We start from the raw sequence: 24,961 nt of genomic DNA, 5'->3' as shown, positions 1-24,961 counted from the left end.
ATAATGCAGATGGATTAAACGGACGAGGCATAATTCCGGCAAATTTTTCCGGAGTCGAAATGAAGATCTTTTTTTTCCCATCTTCGAAATTCACACGAGATGACGTTAATAACGATACCTTATTTTCAAAGATTTCGAAAATTATGCACGTGCAAAAAACTTAGAAATAGTACGTTGCTAAAATATACATATATTCACGTATCTGAGATAACGAAGGAAAGAGGCTGAATTAGAAAAGAATAATTCAACATTCAATTGCAGTTTTATTTTAATTTCAACGAAACGAAGGAATGAAGAATGAAGGAAAAAAGAGGAAGTTTATCAATCTTTTTATGATCTAGTTCTGGAAAAATAATAAAACAACGGGAGATTGTTTGGAGAATTTTGTAGATATGTATGTACCGAATTGCAGGTGAACGTACGGAGGTATATACATGTGTTCACGTAGACTAGGAATTTCGCTACCTTATCGCTAGGTATGTTGTAGGGTCATAAATATAGATTGTCCCTTGGCTGCTACTGCATTAAACCGGGGAATCCCCGGCAGAGTAGAACTAACAGAGAAACAGCAGCAGTGCTACCCACCCATGTAGCCTCTATTCGTGAGTTGTATCTAGTATACGTATAGCGTGCGTAGAACGACGGAAGAAGATATCATATCGCACGTAATGTACGCGCTACCCTGCCTACCTGCTTACTCCGCCGTCTTATTTCCGAAAATAAAAATAGAAATACGCGAATTTCACTGTAATACTTTCTCCCTCATTTCTTACATTTTTGTATACTATGTACATCAATAGCGGTATGAAAAATTCCGCAAACTGTGCGTTATATGACGAAATTTCAAAGTGAAAAAGATTCCCCTAGTTATTGAATTTTTTCGTTTGTATTTTTCCCTGTTGGATTAGGTTGAAAATATATTTTTTTCGGATAACAGGTGGCCATTTTTATTCGGCCCTATCTCAAAATCCGTGGATATCTTTATTACAGTTTGAAAAAGTTTTTATGGTCTGTTTGAAAGATCTTTATAAAATATACCGTAAACGCAGCTCTTATCTTATTTACCGCCATGGGTCGTTTTAAAACGATTAGGATTATCCCGTCGACTGATCATAGCAATATACATCCGAAAATTTGAAAATCCAAAAACGACAATAACTATTCCCAAATCTCATTTAATTTTCCAAATTCCGTTTTTATTTTTTCTCTCCCATGATCAGATAGAAAAAGAAGACTTGATAGATTCCGTAAGAACTTTAGGGGTTGATTTTCCAAAGTTAAACATGGAGAGGTAAAAAAAATATAAAGTGACGCCACAAATAATAGTGAGAAAATATTTACCATTCACATACGAATGTGTCGTGCGAGAGGAACTTCCTTTTTTCTGAAATCGTGTACAAGCATTTGAAAAATGTGATATATCCGGGTTTGTCCCAGCGGGAAAAATTTCTGAAAAAGGTCATCTCATTTGAATGTGGAACGTGGTTTGCCTATTCTGGTTTAGTTGAGTTTAGTTTCCGTCTTTCTTTTTCTTCTTTGCTTTTCCCTTTTATTTTCACACTGTATATATAACGGCAGGAGAGTGCCCGGGAATTTTAGTGTTGGCGATGATAGTCTTGGCCTTATACTATACGATACGGTGTTTAGGGAAATAAGGCGTGAACGGCACGACAACGTTGCATAATCTTCTATTTTCTCTTCCTTCGCATCCCCCTCTTTCTCCCAAGCTCGATATATCCACGTTCTTCTTTTCCGCACGTCCTGTCCCATCTCACCCCTGAAATTTCCACCCCTATACTTCGGCCTCTTTTCTTCACTTATTTCTTGCTTAGCTATCCGCAACACACCGTACCCTCCACCATGGCTTTGATACCAGAACCCCCTAGACCCCCCCGCCCCCGATGATGGCGTCGCGGCGCCACCGAACTGAATAAAAAATTGTCTCCTACACACGCGAACCCTTCGTCCCCTCCACCCTTACACCCCTGTTACTTACAACTTCCTAGACGACAGCTCGTTCGGTAAACCGTGGCCCATTTAACCCTCGCCTTTTTATTCCTCCCCTCTTTCTGTCTCTTTCTCTATGGATGTGTATATTTCACTTACTTTTTTTTTGTACCTTTCCTTTCGCCTTTGATTATACAAGTCGAACGAATTTGCACGTAACCATGTTCGCAAGCACACAGTTGCATGTCCGCATAAGTGTGGTTAAACGAAAAAAAAATTGAAAAAAGAGAAGAAGAAACAAAGCAAGTTTTTCCCTGACGTACCGTAGTTGAATATAATTAGCTAAACGTGCCGTAGCGAAAGTATATAGACGTGTGTATGGTATATAATATATATATATATATATGCATAGGTAACCGGATGTTTTGCTAATTTTGATGCTCGCAAAATTACGTAACACGCATATGTAAATATATGTATATATATACAATGTATGCGCTCATGGAGTAGTCGAGAGCAGGTACTTTATTCAATTATGATAATGGACTCATTCCCCTTATTCACCCTTATTTTACATCTACGCATATTCTATACCTGGAGGGATTTTCCTCCTTTTTCACCTAATTCTCCTTCTTGCCTTCTTTTTTCCTTTCTTCTTATTTCTTCACTCTCATCTGCTCTGTATATCGCGTATACTAAATTTTATTCACCTTATGCAGCTCACGGAATTTTGCCTCGCTGAACAAACAAGGTCACCTTGTTCAAATAGACGATGCTTAAATAGCGCTTTTTCGGGTCTTGTTGAATACGAGAAACAAAAAAGAACGAGAAGATACCCGGTATTTTTTTCAAGTATTTCAATTCAACTGCGTAGTCACAGTTTTTTGTCTCTCTTTCGGAAACGTGAAAAAAGACACGTAATCGCGACGAATATTTCGTCAATTTTTGACCTTCGGAAAATGGTTTTTGTATTTTCGATTTTCCGTCCGCCCCATTCAAAATGGCTGCTCGTAATTATTGCCGAACTTTGTGGGCTTGCTTGCATTTGACACCATTCATGTAGGTACGTACATACACATGAGGGTATACGTATTTTTCGCGTATATCTACCCAACTATACGTCTTCTTAACGCCAAGCTAGCTGACGTCAGCCGGAGTAGTTTTATCACCCGAAGTTATCGACTCTCAGTTACTTTATGGTTGCCTAGCTAGCGAAACGACTTACTTTTTTATGTCTGTGCCGAAAATCAGTATAAGATTCGCACGTATAGACATTTCGGAAACGGCTCTCCAACGTAAACAACGGAAAACTGTTTTTTTTTTCTCCTTCTTCTAATTATCGTTCTCCCATGTAGGTTCGTCTATTTTATCTACTCTCCTCATTTTCTTTTTCTTTTACTTTCCTCATTTTTCGAACGGAGATAATGAAAAATTAGCTTCTGCAAAACCCTATCGGAATTAATATACCTATATTTATACATAAATACATACAAAATTACGTATATTGTAGACTTGATCAGAATTTGCAAAAAAAACTAGGAAATATCCTTATCATCGAATACAGAAAGTTTCAAAGTAATTTCATGAGAAAAAAAAAATGAGGAAATACATAAAAATTTTCTAGTTGTAGATAAAAATTGCTGTACATCAATCACGTTATCGACGTACGTACCTATCGGGAGAGTAAAGTACAAGAACCCCAAGAAAAAAAAAGGAAATCACAATCTTCAAGTGTGAAAACAAAATGAAAATAAAAAGAAAAAAAATGTATAAATCGAATGGGGCCTCCCCGTAATAAATAGACATTAATTTATATAGAAGCCTCGGTACAATTCATCGAGACTCTTCGTCATAGATGAATGAACCGGCGCTACGGTAAGATTCCGTTTTATTCTTTCTTCACTTTTTCTTTCGGGGGAATGGAAAAAAGGTGATTGCAGCACGCGTGAACGTGCAGTATAGTACAAAATAAACGCCGCGCGTTGGGTGGTTTCTTCGTGGGGTAATATTGATTGTCGAAGCAATTTCTTTTTAACGATTTTCTGATAGCTTATTTCCCATCCTTATCATAGTTCTTTTCTTCTACCATCTCCTTGCACTCGACAACTCACGGGGGTTCGTCGATTCATTAATTTCATTCAATATTAGTCTTTCCCCACTCTCCGTGTACATCACAAACTCCGAAATATTTATTTTATCACGGTGATAAAAACTAGTCGAATCTCCTACATTTTTTCCCTTTTTTTTTTTTTTCTCTCCCCCGTCTTTTCATTTCATCGGAAATTCGAAGATGCGATTTCGCAATGTGCACCACCGCTGCACTTACGTATTCGACACGAACGTCACTCGATTTCCAAATGAAAATCGAAAAATTGAACGTCTCCGATTTCGTCGCGTCACACGTCGAAATCGGTGGTGGAAAAAAAAAAAAAAAACGAAAAACTAAACGAAAGAAAGAAAAAATAATCCCCGTGGAATTTAATACGTGGCACCCGTTTCGAGCATCGCTTCTCTCATTCAATTGAAGTTTCATATGCATTCGATTGCGCATCCGGTCTCCCCGAAATGTTCACACGGGACGAAGAATATAAAAAAAAAAAAAAAAGGAAGAAACGTTTCCCGTGTAATTTTTTAGCACTTATCGTAACGGTGAAAATTCGTGTACGTTTTCCGTAGTGAATTTGAGTATAATTGATTTTTGTTCTCGTTTTTCATTTTTCTTTCTCTTTTCGATCTCGAACTGATAAAGCGGGTTGGGTAAAATTTTATCGGGTGCAAAACGATTTCGGTTTCACGGAAGCACATACGCACAGTTCGTTCGTTCCACGTTTTTCCTAAAGGGTCTCGTAGAATCTAATGGACTCTGGTATGTTGGACCAGCGAATGGGGTCGCATTTCTCAGAGTTAACTGTAAACGATACGTAATCATCCCACAGTCGAATACGACGCTGCGTAATCGTTAAGAATATTTTCACAGGAAGTAATTAGCTCTGTATTTTATTATCCTGTACAACAGCGACTACACATATACCTTGCAATTACATGGATCACGTGACGACCCCCCATGTGTTTCTATAGACCGTATACATGTAGGCGCCCCTCCGAAATGGTTTCGTTTCAGGATATCTTTTCGTGAAAGATCTGATCGCCTTTTTCCGACTTTTTCTTTCTCTTTTTTTTTCTGACGAGAATATTTTATCCTCGTCATTTTACAGGCGACAAATCGGACCCTTTTCCTTGCCTCCGAGTTTTCTTTTCCTTGCCTCTTTCGAACGCGAAAGAGAAAAATTATTTCATATATAATACATACGTATTATACTCATACCTACATGACCTATGATGGAGATGATTTTTCCATTAGGGATTGGGGACGGATGTTTATATTTGGAACGTAAAAAAGCCAGTCGGAGACTTTGTAATTTACACGATTCGTGGATCATCCACCCGTAACGTGTTTTTTTCTTCTTTTTTATCCTTCTGCTTTTTGTTTCTTCCGATATCAATTTTTTTCGTTGCCATTTTCGTTTTCTGTTTCCTTTGGCGCGGCGGTTCGTCATCCGGTTAGAGCGATGGGATTAATCCGAGGATTTTTCCGTGACGTGTAATACCCACTGCCGTACTCCGGTGCTTTTATTCCTTTACATTCTGGAGCGAAAAAAAAGAGATTTAAAAAAAACCGGGCGCGAATCGTGCGATACGGTAAATATAACAAACGAGAAGTTTTTTAACACATAAATATTTATCACAGCAACTCTCGCTGTCTGGATCTGGTAGAGATATATATATGTATATTTTATCTGAATAATTATTGTTAATTCTGTTTTACGCCAGCGGCTAATTTTCCTAATTTTGTTTTGCACTTTCTAATTTTTTCTATTTTGTTTCGAAACTTTCGATCAGACGTTTACGGCCGAAATTGATTACCAGTATTCGAATGCGCGAGTGTTTTATAAATTTTTAATTTTGTTCTTTTTTTCTCATCTATGCGAATCTGAACTAGGGGGAAATAAAAGAAAAATATGTTATAAGAAGGCGCAGAAATTTGAGTGGAAATTTCAATTCTCTGTATAAAACGGAGTCCCCCAGCTGTGGGGGGTAAAATTAACGTTCAAAAATTCCTGGTGCACAATTTGGAACGAGCAGATGTTCGATATCATTTTCATGTGTACAGGGTATACCGTCAATTCGAAACGAAGAGTTTGATCGCCGATCTGATTCAATTATTACCTCAGAATATCAGACCAGAGTCCTCGCACAATTTTGAGGAGGCGCGGCAGGGTGGGTTTCGGAAAACACGTTTCTCGAATAATCGAACATCTTGTTTAACGTGGGACACCTTATATGATACGTTCGGATGCAATTAGCCAAAATCAATTTCGACCAGTGTATTATCCGCGTATTAATATACCACGGTATGCCAGTCGAGTAGTTTATACGATCATGATGACTAACCATCGACGAAATTGTTCATTGAGTTTCAATTTGCGTGATTAGTAATGTATCCGCATGCGGATTATTAATTGCTACGAACAATTGACGAGGTTATCGGTCATAGAAATATATGTACATACAATACACATAGACGACGTACGCGCGGGGCGGATACCGTCCGGAACTTGTACTCGGACCTTTCATCGCCCCGATCGAGATGAAAGACAAATATCATAAAGCGAATGAAATGAAATCGAGAAGCTGAAAAAAAAATTTATAACAAATCGCCCGCCGATTCGAGGCGACGATCGGTTCAGTTTTAACAACGTGTTGAATTGCCGGACGGTAATCTGATCCAGAGTTGGAATGCGACCTTTGTGGCGTCGCCGAGGCGACCAATGGTCGGACGAATACCTAGGAGTACTAGGAGTATAGGTATAGAGAGAAGAGCAACTGCAGGATTTCATCAAACGAAAGGAAATGGAAAAATCCAATATTCAAGAGAACCACGTCCATTCGTTTCGATCGACGTTTCAAGACAATGGCTTCGTATCTCCCAATGGGAAGAGAGAAGAGAGCTTCTTACTTCAGCTACTGCAAGAACGGTCAGAAGTCAGCTGCGAGAGTTGCAGATAGCCGGTTAGGTCGGCAATGCAGTCCGGTTCATCTATGTCACGTCAAAGACGAACAACTGTACTCTGTATTCCGCAGCTGCATTTCAATTCACCGAAGACAATTTCCAGCTACCTTCTTCTTCGCCCGCAATTTTTTTCTCCCGCCATTCCAATACATCGAAATTATCGGAGGGTTGAAACCAGACGTCCGCCCGATATACCGAGGAAATCAAACCGGGGGAAAAGAGCACACGAATCTCAAAATTTTCACCACATCAAAGAAATTAAACTTTGATCTTCGCAAGGGACACCTTTTCAAATACTTCTGGACGTTAATTACTTTCCATTCCTTCAAAGGACATCCGCAATCGCCCTGTTTCTTTTTCTTTTTTTTTTCTTTCTTTTCAGAATTATAACATTCTCCAGATACGATTCATCGCACCTATTTTCCCTCGATGCAGTGATTTTCGAAGAGACCTCACGAGAGCCTATTACTTCTTCTTTGAGATCTGAAGTTCGTTTTCCAAACGTTAGTTTTATATATATTTCTTTTCCTCCGACTTTTAAAGGACTAACGTTTTCACGAAGCAACGAAATAATTTGCCAAGAATTTATCAACCTCTTGTGGTATTTACGTGGTACGACAATTTTGTTCCCCCTTCCCATTTTTCGTTCTTCTTTGCTTCCGAAGCAAACAGGCAAAGTCGATCGAAGTTATAAAAAATCATGTAGGATGCTTTTCCACCGAGGTACCAGTTCAAAATATCAAGGATATAGGATAACGCAGTGTAATAAAGGAGAGTGAGATCGCCTCGAGACATTCGGTACGTCCTCTAAGGATGCCAATTTTTTATGGCGAGAGGAAACGAAAAAACGGAAAGAATTTTGAGAGTTCCATGAAAAAAAGAAAAAAGAAAATTCTCATCCCGTGCAAGATCCTTACATGCGTGTACGTGAGTGTATGAAAAATGTATGTTATTATATCGACTCGCGATTTTGTTAGTGGGTAGAAGATACCGCGCAATTCTATGTCACGAATGTCCTAAGGGAAGGATAAAAGTAGGGTGACAAACAAAATAAAAGTAACCATAAGAATGAAAATTTAAGAAACGACAAAATTTGTTCCGTGGAAAATGTTATCGGCAAAGATATACAGTAACGCGTATCATGCATAACACCCATTCTCGAAGATCTCTATACTCTATCCTGCGACGATTTGGGAAATAAAAAAATAAAAAATAACTTCAGGAGCGACTGTCCGCCCCCATCTTCGTAACAAGAAAAAAGATAATAATATATGAATGAAGAGACGAGCGGAGGCTGCTGCTCACGGTCCTCGAGTGGATCAAGGAGCGAGTCCTTTGAAGTCCTTGAAATTTTGGGTGCGTGTGCTAATCTGTAGTAGCAACAGAGAGCGATACGCGACGCGTCAAAGAACGTTGTGCTTGACAACGTTTATAAATTCTGACGCTTCGGCACATGCGGTGTCGGCCACGGCAGCCCCCCCGCCCGAAACGATGTGAAAAATTATAAATTCACGGAATAAATGAACAAAGTTGAAATAACTCGTGAAAACATCAACCGGCGTAAATACGAGGCTTTGAATACTTGCGTATTACTTTATAATGATTTTCAACCGAGACGAATTTTCACGTTTAACGATAAGCCGGAACGTTCAGCTCGCGTATTTTTTCTCCCCTCTGATTCATTCGTATCTCGGAATCGTCCGCTCACCTCGTTCGTAAGTGAGTCTCAAATTTGGGCGGAGAAAAAAATTTTCGCTTTCGCACAATTGCACAGTTCATGCATCTCGCGCTGGTTGTATCGAAAGGCACGCGAAAGCTTTGAATTGGATTTTCAAATGCGGGGGAAAGAAAAAAAAAAATGTTTCGTTCATCCGAATGAAGACGGATCACCCCGTAGATTTTATACCGTGTCAGATGAGATAAAATGTACCTGTTGGTGAATACGTGTATCAGAACTCCAGAAGTCGGATGGGTCTGCAAACTTGTACGGTCAAAGGAGACGCGACGTTGAGTTAGCGAGAGTCAAAGTGACTCGTCTCCAGACTGCGGGGTTGCGGTTGACTTGTAATAACGACGATGACGACGACGATGATTATGAGAAAACGGACTGTCGAGAGACTATACCGGATGAATAGTTGGCGCATGTTATGGCATACACATTACAATTTCTCCCACGATCAGTTCCCATAGAAACTTTTGTCAGAGGATAATATCTGTCCTCTGCGAGCCCCATTTTGTTTCACTAGGAGGTCTATATGGAATCCAGGATAATATAATAATGTATGAGGACGAAAAAGGACTTCACAAAGCTCCTGCGAAATGCAGTAGCAAGCACGTTTTTCCTATTCTAAAAATTTGATGACCAATCGAAACTCGAAATACGAGATGAGCTTCGTTTTTCCAAATTCGTACAGCGAAATGAGCGTGTGCCGATTGGTGCCGTTGCATTTTGCTTGTGGGCTGATTGGACCTTGCGAGATGAGTGAATTGTGCTTTATTCGTTTGCTGATTGGCAGACAGGTCAATATGCAATTTTTCAAATACGTCAGTCCAATGCTACGATTTATCATGAAATCGAAGATTGTCGAGCCAAAAAAAAAAACGCCAAGCTTTCACACTTATCAGATTCAAGTTAACAGCTTAAAAATGATCTCATTATGGTAACAAAAAGTCAAAGGATTTGTCAACGGTAATCCGACGCTGGACGTCTTCCTGATAAAAAATCAAAAACAACCATGTTCCGATCTCGATATTGAAAAAAAAAACATATCCAGACCAGAAAAAAATCGTCGATTGAATGCGGATATGGTTCACTCCGATATCTGATACTGCGTTATTGAATCGCCATGAAACTCCCTATAGGATATTATGTATAAGCGGCGGAGGAATTCCCGAAGGAAATGTTCGATGAGCATTTCATTACTGTTTTTTTCTTTCGACTTTCTCTCTGGTTTTTGATTTGGTCGACGTAATGCCCGAGTGGAGCTGGACCCAAGAATTCGTTTTCATTCGATCGAATGAGTATTTATACATATACGTGCGGTACATATGTATCAAATTTCCCGAATAATCCGAAGAGACGAGTGGGTCGGTAAGAGTGAGTCAGAGGATCTGAAACGCGGAACACTACCGATCGCGAGAATCGAGAAATAGAATGAAATATTTCCTCTTCCATTTTCAATCCCGAGTGTTTTTTCTCGACGAATTCACTCCGGGGGGAAAAGGGGAAAAAAAAAGTTCACCTCGCTCGATTCTCACTGTGCAACAGCGCGAAGTCGCCCCATCTCTCCAGTAAAGAATAGACACGGATGCGCTTTATCATTTCATCGGATAAACAATAGAAAACTCGGACATCCGAACGACAATCGACTGGACACAAAACGTCCGTTTCCGACGCGATAAGTTCAGACCATTGCGAGTACAGATCATCTGCTGGGTACTATACGTGTGTAACGGCCAGACTACGATCTCCATTTTGTCAATAACTACATAATTGTGGAGGTACAGTTGGTCGTAGGTTTGTGTATTCTCTAGCTGGATATCCGCGACTACAATTCACACAATATATAGCACAGGATGTATCGATCGTCCAATGTCCACTCTGCAGCTTCGCTTGTCCATTTACCAATCTAGGAGTTGATTACCCGGAGCAAACACCGTGAATTATCCCTAAGGGGTATCGGGACTCTGACGTTGCAATTATATGATCGCTGAACCAGTCCGAAAAATATCTCAGATTTGCATGTTTCTTTGCCCAAAGCTTTCGGTGTTCCGAGTATAAAAATAAACGTGAAAAACGAACTGGCGAACGAGTAATGAATAATATCTGTGCGAAGAATTTTCGAAATGGATGTTCAAAGGTGAGAGGCGTTAATTTGTCGAGCAGATGTTAAAAAAAATGAACGAATGGAAATGGCGTCGATATTGGCTTGCGAATTACTTCGCAGGTCGGATGTTGGATACGGGAAGTTTTTCGATGTGTGTCCCATTAATCTGGATATAACGCCGCAGGCTTTTCTTGTTCCATTGAACAAAAGTGCAACACACGATCGTTCGTTCGAAAATTTTTCACGGCTAATGGAACGGCAATATTTAACTTATTGTTAGCGTACTACATTAGTTTAATGAAGAATTCTGCCATGGTACGAATAGAAGATGAAAGAAAAAAAATATTCAAAAAATAACAAGATGAACAACCGGAGTCGGCAATATTTTGTCTGTGCGGGGCTCATCTGGTTGTCGCGGGATATCATGTTGCAGTAATTTTGTATTTTTCACAGACGAGAAATAAAAATCTATCGGAATGGCCCGCTATTTTTCGTCCGCATCATTTTCAAATTTATTTTGATCCTCGATATACTTTCGTTGGCGCGTTGTCGATAATTATTCTCGTGAAGATTTGCGTGAAAGTGAAGAACGACGTGATTTTTGAAAACTAAAGAGGCGATTAATGATCCAAAATGCGAGCTTTAATTCCACATAAAACGGACAAAGTTATAGCGCGTTAACCATCCTTCTAACTTCTACGTACGAAAGGGATTGCTAGAGAAGACGATTAATTCACGGTCTACGCACCCGCGGGACCTCAAGAATGTCCCAACGTTCATCCGTTCCTCCTGTTTCCTCTTCCCTTAGAGAAAATGGCACCGAGTTAAGCGCGTCTAAATTCATTTTAACGAACTTTACTCTTTCTCTTTCTCACTCTCTCGCTCTCTCGCTCTCTCTCTCTTTCTCTGTTTCGCTCTTACTCTACTTAACAAAACTGCGTAGGTTGGAAATTCCACGGTAATTATTTCGATCCCCCTAAAACCCTTCGTTCTAACTTATTACTTATAATAACTAATTATCATTACCGCACCATATGTACGTAACAAGTACAGTATTTGGTGAAACTCATACAAAGAATACGTCGAAAGCTTTTTAATCTTATCGGGAAATCCGACCGTTCCAAAAATACTTTTACCTCACACGTCGAATTCTGATATTTCTTCTTACTTTTTTTTCCAGATTTTCTATTCAACAAAGATGAGATTAATTCGCTAACGTTGTAAATTTGAAAAATATGTTTCAGACCGTTGCTGAAGCAGATAAAAAATTCAGCCGAGTCTCACATCGTGCTGGATTGTTCTACGGAGAGGATTTACGAAGTATTAAAACAAGCACAGCAAATTGGAATGATGAGCGATTACCACAGCTACCTCATCACCTCCTTGGTGAGTTCTTAAATAAAGTATGTACCTATGTATCGTACATATGTACGTCTGTACGTACGCTGGGAATTGAACATCTGTTTGTTCCCCGCCCCAATTTTCACGCGTTGGAAAAACATCGCAGCTGCTGGTGGTAGAGCCCCCCCCCCCATAAGTACATAACTATAAAGAGTGTTGCAGCTCTTGAATTTTATTAGATGGTTATGTTTCAACGCAATGATTAATTATTATTGACCGTATAGCGCCTGCAGCCGGCTAACGAGTATAACCTTCGGAGAATTAAGATCGGTGCAAAGGGTGAGAATAACGGAGAGACTAATGAAATTATTACCTAATTTTCATGCATAATTATAACCCAGCCGAGGCCTTGAGCATCGAGAGTTCGTATTTATCTGTGTATACGTGATACATAATGTATAGGTATGTACCTACCACGCGCACATATATTAGAAAATAAACGAGGCGCGAAGAGGAGCAAAGGGTCCTTCGACATCAAGGGAACAAATAATTATTTCCCTCTTGTTTTGTCCGGTTCAAGTCGACCGAGGTGCGACGTAATTAAATGTAGTACATAGTCCACAATAGGTACGTAGAAATCACCGAGCCGGTAGATTGTAGTCGAACCAAAAACCAATTACCGATGTTATCTACGCAAATGTATACACGGATTTCAAGACGATTTCATTTACATTTTAATAGATCTAATATTATTTCTATAATCTAAAGTCAAATTTTACAACGATATAGGATCGTTTTGTTGTAGTGGAGAAAAAATACTCCGTCTTCTTGACGCGCGCGAGAATTTTCTTTTCCTTCTTTCTTCGTTCGTTATAAATAATAAAGAAAAACAAATAAAAATAGTCCAAAGTCGTATAAATGGATGAAAAATTTTTGCACAGTTTTCCATATTTATACGTAGATACACCATTGCATGTATATATATATATATAAACAATATACGCGGGACGAAGATGTGTGTTTGTACAAAGGTCTTTTTGGGCGGGTATACGCAGCTGCGGAAAAACTCAGCGACGCGGAGAATTCTAACCAGTAGAAATAAAGGGGTAAATGGCACACGTTGGTGCAACGACCAGTGAAGCGAAGTGGGTGGAATAATATACGTGTATAAAAGTAGCTATGTATATGTATATATGTATCAAGTATATGTATATTATATATACATAAGTCACAGTCTGTTTTGTAATTCTACGACGGAGAAGTCGACGCTGAGACGCCAAAGTTATATAAGGGTGTATATAAGAAGTAAAAGAATAAGGCCGAGACACGTAAGCTTTCGGAACAGCTTAGAATTTTAGTTGAGACGTCGCGACGCCCGGAAAACCGATTGCGTACATCCATCAACTTGGCATTTAAGTTAACGTATAAAGAAAACCGAAACTGCACTCCACCGGACGACTCCGCGCTGTCAAAGGATACAACATTTAATTTTAAAGTGTAACGCGATAAAAATCCGAAACAAGTCGAGTTGATGAAATTTTCTTTCAACTATAACCAGAAATCACCACTGCCGAGAACTCACGAGCCGAGCTTTTTTCTGTCACTTGAAAATGTAGCTAGCGAACGTACGCTACGGTTTCATTATAATTTTCTGCGAGTGAAAATCTGAAGACTTTTTGCAAGAATATAGTTTTACTTTTTTTTTATTTCTTTCTATTCACGAAGAGCGGATGAATCGGGCGTATGCGATACGTGTAATTTAGACGGGGAGGAAATTTGTTTTTTTTTCTTTCCAGATAGGGCTGACCGGATAGCCTGGAAACATCCGCCGTTTTCTCATTATTTACGTTCACGTTCACGCGAAGTTCCTCCCCCGTAGAAAAGTGGTGCGAGAGAAGATCTGAAAACAACGATTTCCCGCCGAATCAAATCTTCTTCATTTGTTATTTTTAACGTTAGTAAAGATCCCGGAGCGCACTTCCGCAATGTAAGGGAAAAACCCGTGCTCTTGTTGACTCAACAACTATTCCGTGTATTTTTTTTACTTACCTATACTCGATCTCGGAGCGTTGAAACCCGGGACGATGTATCTGAAGATTTTTCCATCAACGCGATCACACAGCTTTTTTATCCCCTTCGTCCGAGACAACGCAATTTTAGAAACAAGATTTCCTAGAATCAGATGCTTGAGAAATAAGAAAAACTGTCGTGCAAGAAATCGATTTATAAAATCAATCAGCTTCAGCCCTGCGATGCGATGTCCTTTTCCTAATCTCCCGTTCGCACAATTTCATATTCTTTGACCCGTTATCACATTCGTGTAATTCTTTTACTTCGTAAAGGAAGATGCTCGTTACACCTATTTCTATTTTTATTCTAGATTCCATCTATGTCTCATTTCTCTGATAATAAGTTCATGGAAGCGTATTCATAAAGTGAAACGATGTATATATATATATATATGTATATTTATATACTTTTATTACATCGGTATATGTACATATATTTTTGCAGGACCTGCACAGCGTTGACCTGGAAGAATTCAAGTATGGCGGTACCAATATTACTGCCTTCCGATTGGTTGATCCAGAAAAGCCAGAGCTTCAGAGGGTGGTCCGTGATTGGATATACGGAGAACAACGTTACGGCAGAAAACTGGACATGGGTCAAAACACTAACAAGGTAAAATATAATGGCCGAGGTTCGTTTTACCATAAGGCAAATCCGGCCCTTCGATCGCTCGTCCTTGTGATGCCTAATGTGTCCTGCGAGCGGACGGAGAAAAAGAAAAATGACAAATTCGATACGAAGCTTTTACCGACTCGGAAAATCTCCGGCCGGTTTCGAATAAGTTTTAAAAATCGGCGTGAAAAAACGGAAGGCGAAAGGCGAAGAAGAACTTGGGGGGGGCGTCAGGATTACTTTCCATTTATGAAAGAATGTATTCGAATACGAACATTCCGCGCGTTATTATGGTATATTCGAAAAGCACACACGGTGCGAGAACAAGTATACAATATGCATCGAAAATTTTCCTTACTTTCATTGAAAGACTGGAGCTCGCAATTCCGCGTGCGAATATGTTCTCATCCACGGCAAACGTATCCATACATATATTCGTGCACACATTGGATGCAGTGTAAAATTTGTAGAAATGTATTTCGCGGGTATACCTATTTCTGCGCTTGGTGCAAGCTCCAAATTAACCAGAGCAGCTCTCTCCAACCCATATGAATGCGGATCCATCTACGCACATGTACATTTACATAGCCATGTATAAAATCGGTACATGGTCGTGCATGTACGTGTACACGTGTACATGGTTATGGCCACATAGTCGGTACGCCAGCTGGTATATATCTGTAGATGTATATATATGTATTCGGAAATTGCTTTCAATATTCGCGCAAGCGGAAAAGCTATATATATATGTGTACGGGTATACGTGTATACGTACATACCCATGTAATCGTCAAATTAAACATCGGAAATTTGAGTTTGAATTTTGAATTTAAAACCGCGAGATTTTCTCTTATTACTATGAATATTAAAAAAAATTTATATATGTACCTAATTCTCTTCACCTTCTTCATATTTTTTTCAATTTTTCGCGATCTTCTTACATTTCAGATCGTTATGATTGTTTAATTGAAACGCGATCTTCGGTTCTTCGTTAATGTACAACAAATATATTGCCTGAAAATTGATGCAGTTGAGATCACGAATCGACCTACTTCGTGGGTTTATTGAAGATATCCATTTCCAGTATATATACAAATCCTATATACATATCTATGTACCCATATTATCCGATATAGAAGAAACCCCATTCGTGTTGCAGTAGATTGAAAAAGCATGATAATTGGATATTACCCATTCAAAAACTCGCCGGAATTCCAATTTACTCTTTCATATGTGTTCGCCCGTCCGTACACCTATCAAACTGGATTTTTGGTCGTTTTGGAAAACCAAAAAAAAAAAAAAATTAAACCCACAAAACTCGCCAAATCCCATCACACTTGCTCCAAATTTCAACAATTATTTATTTATTTTCTTGCAAAACTACCAAAAACCCGGCCGAAATTTCGACTTCTCGCTTTTTGCATACCAACACTCGGTGTAATGGGACCAATTTCACCCCATCTGATCTTAACCACACAACTTTGTTATTTTTTTTTTTTGCATATTCAAAATCACATTGTTTTTGGATAGGTAGTATGCAGAATCGAGACAATTTCACTATCCCTCTTTTAGGAATAAAAATCCAAAATCTAGACTCGATCGAAATGACTTTACATTTCAAAAAAAAAAAAAAAATGGAATTGTCAATGAAAAAAGAGCAATAGTCCGATGAAGTTATATGCACGGTACGGGAAATTGCCAATGCAGTTTGAGCACTCGCTGGCCTCGATCATCAGGAAAGCACATCCTTCCTGCGATCGTTATCTGCAGGGTTACCAAGTTATATGGGTATATAGGTATGTACATACACCGGAGCATGATCGAAACTCGCAAATGTGTACGTAGATGCTACCTTATTACATTTATATCTATATAGATAGGCGTGAAGTATGCATGGGCGTGTGAAAGGTCGACCTGTGTTTAAACGAACGGTAGATTAGTATTCGTACCCATCCCACAATTTCGCGTACGTATTGGTACGGCGATATTCGTACCGATACATGGAATATCGTCCCAATACATGCCCATCTCCAGCGCAGGAAATATACGAATAAGCCGATATACGGTTAATCACTTTTCAAGGCAGTGGAAAAGGGTGAACGAGCACGTAATACCCGTATAAATAGATACCTCCATATATATATGAATATATATCTATGTAATAACATAATAACGTACATACAAAATTTTCATCGGTAATAATTGTATTTTGCCCGTTTTGCCTATAGTACATTAGTTTGGACGTTTTTTTTTTTTATATTTTTGGCTATTTGCTTCATTTTTCAAACTTTAAAGTCCGGGTACGTGAATGGAATTGAAATTGATATGGAGATCGAAAAAAAAAAAGAAAGAAATCGTTATTCGATGCACTGTATATTTATTGCAGCATAATATACATACACAGGTGTATATGTACAGTCGATGGATTGATGTGCTTAATTTCCGAATTTCAACCTATAATACATAGGTGTGTATATTTATGTACATCGTTAGATAAAGTGTAGCAGGTATACCAAGAGCTTGTTTCAACGTATGATAATCCATGAAATTTAGTATTTGTTAACTGTTCCGGAAGAGTTGTTTCGCATTTTACCTTATGTGGAGTAATAAATGAAACACATAGCTTCTGTACAGTTACATAAGTGCACGTGCCTCGCCACCGATACATGGATTTCGCACACCCCCTTCAATTCGGAGTTATATACGAGCCGAAATAAATGGAAAGCACATAAAACACATCCACTACCATGGCAATACCTGCACCTGTGATAATTTCGAGAAATTTTTCAATCGCACGTACAAACAATTTCAACGGACGAAAACGAATGAGAAAAATTATTACATGAGAACGAAAGACGAAGAAGCGATGATCGTCCTAGTAGCTTGCAAAAGCAATAAGTGAATAACATCCGTCGCATGTGTGCGGGACCACCGAAAAGTGATCAACAAAGTTAGAAAAAAATGGCGCTTTCTTTTCTTTTTCTTTACGCAGAACTCACGGGTTATACGGGCGGGCGCACCATCTGGGCAACTTTTGAACCGAGCTTTTCTCCTCTCATCTCGGCTCTCTTCGCTTCTTTTTTCCTCTTACACCCACGAGCTTTTTCTTTACTTTTCTCAACGCTGCACGGTTTTACTCGTCATCGATATACGCGTCGAGGTATATCGGCGGACATTTCGGGTCAGCTGGTCAAAAAGTTTTGTACATATTATACGCGAGTATATTTGTTCTTGTTTCTGTTTTAGTTCTACATTTTTTTTTTTTGTTTTTTTCTTTGTTGACGCCGGTTTCAGATCGCGGATGTACTTTTCATCGAGGATTTTCGTGGATTTCTTTTTTCTGATTTTACTGATTTCGCAAAATTTCAGAATGGGCCATGGCGTGCGGTTCTCTTCTCTTCTAATTTCTGTGTCACGTCATGGCTCACCTACCCTTGCTGCTTCGTTGAAAAGGTTAACCCTCTTTTCGCGTGAAACGTATAGCAAGGGAGGAATAATTAGGACCAAAACGAAGCAATTCGTGAAACTGCGGGAAGAATCTCCCTTACATATGTACGCGTACATAGCCGTGTGTACCTATAGGTATACGGTATATACGAATTAGGAAATAGCGGGGAGATTCCTGTTTCTGTCTTTTGCTATATTCTAAGATGTAATGGGGTGAACATAATCCCGTTAGCCAGAGTAGACAGGTAAACTCCCCGAATGCACGATCGGTTTACACCTGTGTACATACACGTGTATATACCAACATATACACCACCTGAATTCTACGTTAACACCAAAGGAAATTCTCACAGCTCGTGAGCACCTCGTCAGTTTTAACGGCACCCACAAAAGCCCGGGCGAATTAGACACCACGTACCGTGCCCGCTTCAAGCCTAAATCGCAGTGTGTAGGATTATCGTGCACAATTAATTACGCGATATTGCAAAACACTTGATACAGCCGGAGCTTTTCACCTACACCCGTATTAACCTGTGTCGATAATTTAAACAGTTCGCCCGTGCCGAAACACTGATTTAATTTCATCGTTCGATTCGTTTCGAAACTAGGCGTTGTTTGAAAATTTTGTTCCGAACAAAATGGGAATAAGTCGGAGGCAAAAAATTTCGTTACTTTCGAAATGATCACGTTGGTTCGGTGTGTGGGTGCAGTTGGAATCTGGAAACTTCTGACGAGCGTATTATCTTGGGGTATAAAGTAACGGAGTGGCATCGTAATACCGTACGTATAGCTTGATCTATATAGCTTACATCTAGCTTGGAAATCCTGCGAAGGGATAAGAGAAGAAGAGGAGAAGGATACGGGAGTTGTATAGGTCAAATGGGACTGAGCTAGGAGCTAGAATTCGAGTAGAGCCGCCTTTAACCGCTCGGGCGCACTTTGAAATTGTATTAGCATTATGTATCAAAGTCCTGAAATTCAACTTGACTATTATAATACGATATATACTACATATGTACGTACGTATGTACGGACCATATTAAACTACATAGGGATATTTATGTGCAATGCACCATGGAATGATATATCCTCGTAGTTATTCTGCTAGTCATGGCATGGGCCGGTTTACTATAAAATTGAATCGAGAAACTCAACCGAGCAATTTTCTAAACACCTTCTAGCGCGAGGGACGTTTTTTCTTTATTCCGAAATTTCGTATATTTCGAGCGACCGAGAACTAATTTTTCTCTTCATATGTACCGGAAATAGATGATAAAAACTGGGCTATAAATCGTTGTACCCGAATCATGAATTTACGAATTAATTATCTGTAATCTTTTTGTGTTTCACGCAATCTATATCATTCGTTCTCGCTGATTCTGCAGGACAACCTCACCTTTATAAAGGTAAGAAATTGAAAAGACACGCTCTCAACGATATAATAATAATATTACAATGATAACAAGTTCGAAAAACAAAAGCCACTTGAAAACCACTCCGGTTGTACTTCAGGGTTGGAGTTCTCGAGCGCAGCATATTTTGCATGCACTACCGCCATATACGTATAGGTATAACACAAGGGGCTAAAGAATTTTATCATTTTAATTTATGAGTTTTATATAAAAAGGAGGGAAAAAATTTATAAATAAAATCTGCCTGCAGTAGACAGGCTCTTATCATCCATGCAATCAATGTAGCTACAGTTATACGATCTGTAACGCGATTTGATTTGTTTCCCCATTTTTTTTTTTTTTGCGTCGCGTAGACGTCGGAGAATAATACTTGAGATCGTAAAAATAGGCCTTTTATGAAAAGGTGGGTACAAGTACAGCGCGACGGAAGACTGCGCCCACCGCTTTGGTCGGTGGGATTTACTTTGGCGGATGAAAATTTAGGCCGCACGGATCATAAAAAGGTTTAATATACGTCTAGCCGGAAAACTAGAGGGATAAAACTTTATTATTCGGGGTAAAGTTACCTGGCTTCTTTTTTTTTCTTTCATTTCATTTTAATTTTTTTTCTTTTTTTTTTTTCTTTTTCTTTTAGAAACTAACTTTCATCCGGACTTCCTCCTCGCTTTTCCGACTTGAAAGAGCGCGCGATGCTCGTCCCGCGATTGAAAATCAACCGGCTCAATTTATTCCGCGTCTTTGTTTTCGCCGTTCTAGTTCTTCCCCTTGATTTTTCATCGGAAAAAAAATTGATATTTAACACTCCATTGGTTATCCCTTAGACGGAAACCGCTCTGATGTACGACGCCGTTCATCTGTTTGCAAAAGCTCTCCACGACCTTGACACGTCGCAACAAATCGACATCAAGCCACTATCCTGCGAATCCGTCGATACGTGGCCTCACGGGTATTCCCTGATAAATTACATGAAGATCGTAAGTATAGAAGAAAAAAAAAAACAAACAAACAAAAGAAATGAAGCAAAAAATGCGAAGAAAAACTTTTTTCACACTTCAAACCGCGGGATAAATTTATGTTCGAATTTTTTCGCCCGCAGGTCGAGATGCGCGGTCTGACCGGAGTGATAAAATTTGACCATCAAGGTTTCAGGTCCGATTTCGTTTTGGACATCGTCGAATTGAACAGTAAAGAGGGTTTGAAGAAAATCGGCACCTGGAACAGCACCGAGGGTGTCAATTTCACGCGAACATACGGCGACGTTTATACGCAGATCGTTGAAAGTTTACAGAATAAAACTTTCATCGTGACGACGATATTGGTAAGCCTTAAATACACCTCTCCCGCTATCTACTCGAGTTACTAGACGCGATTAATTTATCTAATGGAATTCAACGATTTCGTTGATTATTCAACCAGCAGCGAGCTAACAAACGGGAGGGAAACCATCGCTAATTAATTGCTAGCCAAATTTCAGAAAGGATATAATATTCCATATAATTATGTAATTCGAGAAACATATATATATATACATGTGTATACTCACTTACCTATATCCTCGCCGAATCCATTTTCTCATACTGCACCGGGCTTAGTCCCCTACTAATTGTAGGAGTTCCCGCGTATAACGTACTTGAATGTATATGAACTACTCAAAAGTTTTTGAATAAACTAAAAAGTTTTTTAACGGCACTTTCAGCATCTCATAAAAAAAAAAAGAATAGGACGAGGAAAAAAAAAAATTTAAGAAAATAAGAAAAAAAAACAAACTTTTATATACCCTTTACAGTTATGGCATTATATAATATCGCGAACAGAAGAAACTGCGACTCTTTCTTTCTATGGAATACCCCATATAACCTATAGTAGGTCTCATTTGGTTCAAGTTTTATTCATTACTTCATTCCTACCTAACTAGCTGAGCAAGTTTCTCATTATATTCATAACCAGAAGTATAGCGGTGTCAACTTTAATTTTCTGTAAATTTTTCTTTATTTGGTTATACCGTATAAATTACTATTATAATAATCCAGGAAAACTTTTTATAACTTTTATAAAATTATGTGAGGGTTTTTTTACGATTCCCTCATTGAAGCGATCGGACTATATTTATTGGCTAGTTCGATACGATGAAAATTTTTTATTACGACGAATTCGAACCGCGATTGACTTGATTTTTATTTTTATTTTTATTTTTATATTTCCCGCAGAGTTCGCCGTACTGCATGAGAAAAGATTCCAGTGAAAAATTGTCGGGAAATGCACAATTCGAAGGATACGGTATCGATCTGATACACGAGATATCCAGGATACTTGGTTTCAATTACACATTCAGACTGGTTCCTGACGGACGTTACGGTTCGTTGAATAGGGAGACCAAGGAATGGGACGGAATGATGAAGGAGCTTTTAGACCAAAAAGCGGACCTGGCCATAGCGGATTTAACCATAACTTACGATCGCGAACAAGCCGTTGATTTTACCATGCCCTTCATGAACCTTGGTAAGATACAATGATTGTTTCTCTTTTTATTTTTCTTTCGCTCTTCGGTCATCCAGTTCGTTGCGCTGTTACACGACTCTTATCGTTACAGGTATCAGCATTTTGTACCGGAAACCGATAAAACAACCACCGAATTTGTTTTCCTTCCTGAGTCCTCTGAGTCTCGACGTTTGGATCTACATGGCAACCGCGTATCTCGGGGTGTCAGTTCTGCTCTTCATATTGGCGAGGCAAGTCTTCTGGTTACCCTAAATTTATCATACGATCGTTTATCGTTGTTATAGTTTTGTAATTATGGTAGAATGATAAGATAGCTTTGACGTCCGGAAGAAAGAGATCGAGACGTCGGAAACGGAGGGATTTTTGTCGAACAATATTATCATTATTAATTGTCGGAGTTAATTGGTTTAGATTCACACCATACGAATGGTACAATCCGCACCCTTGCAACGCCAATCCGGATCACCTCGAGAATCGTTTCAAGCTGCTCAACTGTTTGTGGTTTGCGATTGGGTCCCTGATGCGTCAGGGTTGTGACATCCTGCCCAAGTAAGCCGACCCAAGTGTCCACCCTGCACTGCATTCGATATGCCTAGTTTTTCGATTATTTTTGGTATTGTGTTAAGATCCTTCCTTCGATATATTATCTTATTGATACCCGAAATGAAAATTCCTTGTAATATTTCCCGTTCACACCAAATTTACAACGTCCGATACGAACCATTCTAGTTTTCGAATAAACGGGGTGCAGGTGCTTCTAGGCAGAAATGCACGTCAACGGAAAGTATTTTATAAAACGACGGTTTTTATAATTGTGGAAATTATTCCAACAACAACAGAGTTTATAAACGACTTCCTTCCTTCCTTCCTTCCTTTCTTCTTTTAATTTCCAGCTTCAAGTTAGTAGGTCAGTTGCAGGATAAAATACAATTAGGATGGTGGTTAGCTTGGACTGTGCGGTGCGTGATCGCTCAATTTCACAAGTTCGTCGTGAATCAGATACGGGCCGACTCGTTATATTTGAGAATCAATGGGGCGAACTTTTTTGCGTTTGCTGACGTGCGAGGATATGGATAGAAAAAGTTATAAAGTGATTCAAACGACGGCTCTACACCTGTCCCATTGCTTTGACGTTGATCGATAGTGCATCGGATCCCCGATGGGAATTACGGGCATATACCTAGTGTGCGCACGATATCGACGTCGGCTGTAATTTTTTGTCGAATTTAGAAATTCCCTTTTTCAACGGTGAATATCTGATTAAAATCCAGACGATCTTGACAAAGCGCGACCATTTTTGTTGCGCGGTTTAATCTTTTCTACCGATTGATTCGATGTTCGTCGATGTTAAAAATTGAAAGGAAAAGGCAATAAAAAGTCCCTGAGGATAATTCGAGTTGATTAAAATCGTTCCAATTACACCGTTTAATCCCAAGTCCTTCCTTTGACGTGTCTGCAGGTTCAGCCCTTACGAGTGGGAGAATCCGCACCCCTGCAACGCGCAATCCGAGGTCCTCGAGAACGAGTTCACGCTCATGAACTCGCTCTGGTTCACCATCGGCTCGCTCATGCAGCAAGGCTCTGATATAGCTCCAAAGTAAGTCCCATATGAAGCTGATGAACACTTTTTTTATTGTTTCATCCAACAAAACAAATTTAAAAAAAGCCCGAGAAATGAATAGCATAAAACAACACATGTGTCGCGTGCTTCAGCACCCTGCAATAAGAGACAAATTAGCGCGCACACGTGAAAAATTATCTTATGATCGATTCGTATTTTAATAATTCTCACCGCGTGTCGCTATGCTTCGAAATTCGTCCCCTCCCACTCCAGCCCTCAGAGAAATTGGAGCAACTTTTGCCAACACTTTGAATCACAGAATTCGCTTCTTCCGAATCCCTGTATAAAAATGACATTCAACTACCAGAATTCCATTCACATGAAACTTGAAATTTCACCCATTCATCTATGTACCTGAAAAATCTCGCGTTACATCCGCACTTGTTAGGTGTACACAGGTATGCGACGTAAATTAAAATAGAACGACATGCGTCGTCCGGATCCTGAGCGAGGAAAATTTTAGAGCTAGAAATTTCGGCGGATGCTATATCGTAGGCTTGCTGCACTAGCATTACTACGTTAGTGCTGACAGTTGTATGAAAACGGAAAGAAAAATATTTATTATCCGCTGTAGAATCCCCTATGTTGTGTTTCGTTTTTCGGTTCTTGTTTTTTAATTCGTTTTATTTTCAATGTTTTATTGTAATACTTATTGTTAAATATAGTGATTGTTATTATACGAAATAGTTATGATTTTTTTTCACAGTCTAAACACCCTGTTGGATTATACGCACTGTAAAATATCGATCCTATTTTTTCTGTGTAGTGAGTCACCCTAATTTCTCGCTCTATCATCTTCACTGTCACATGTTGTCTAGATTTTCTGTAAATGGTAGCGCAAGTAGATGAAATCCGCTTGGTTAATTATTTATTCATCCCATCACATTCAATCAGTCGCAAAATACAACAACCAAAAAATCATGCTTCTCTTCTTCTGTGTTTCGCACCATTCCTTCCAAGATATCAAGATCACTACTATTGTCATTGTATTTACATAATTATAACTTTTTGACAAATATCTGTACACGTAATAGAAGAATTATTCAAATTTACGTCACGTAGCTTATTATATTCCAAAGAAAGAAACGAATCAAGTGTAAAAGTATTTCCATCT

The 24,961-nt window shown here is 39.1% G+C and overlaps 1 protein-coding gene across 8 annotated transcripts in view; it reads left to right on the top strand.

Moving 5' to 3' along the window:
- The window catches only part of LOC105690594 (glutamate receptor ionotropic, kainate 2), a 150,419-nt gene that overhangs the window by 121,498 nt on the left and 3,960 nt on the right, over positions 1 to 24,961 (top strand). For 7 of the 8 annotated variants that reach the window (XM_048656459.1, XM_048656455.1, XM_048656456.1 and 4 more), the window contains 8 exons: positions 12,090 to 12,231; positions 14,701 to 14,868; positions 19,701 to 19,721; positions 20,549 to 20,701; positions 20,824 to 21,045; positions 21,935 to 22,226; positions 22,318 to 22,456; positions 23,686 to 23,823. In XM_048656459.1, coding sequence (XP_048512416.1) covers positions 12,090 to 12,231; positions 14,701 to 14,868; positions 19,701 to 19,721; positions 20,549 to 20,701; positions 20,824 to 21,045; positions 21,935 to 22,226; positions 22,318 to 22,456; positions 23,686 to 23,823 — 1,275 coding nt within the window. Of the gene's footprint in view, positions 1 to 12,089; positions 12,232 to 14,700; positions 14,869 to 19,700; positions 19,722 to 20,548; positions 20,702 to 20,823; positions 21,046 to 21,934; positions 22,227 to 22,317; positions 22,457 to 22,637; positions 22,776 to 23,685; positions 23,824 to 24,961 lie in introns of all 8 variants that reach the window. The other variant, XM_012408525.4, reaches the window with a different exon arrangement.

This window comes from Athalia rosae, chromosome 6, assembly GCF_917208135.1.
Source record: "Athalia rosae chromosome 6, iyAthRosa1.1, whole genome shotgun sequence".
NCBI classification, from domain to species: Eukaryota; Metazoa; Arthropoda; class Insecta; order Hymenoptera; family Athaliidae; genus Athalia; species Athalia rosae.
Note: the sequence above shows the minus strand (reverse complement) of the source record. Positions and strands in the feature narration are given on the sequence as shown.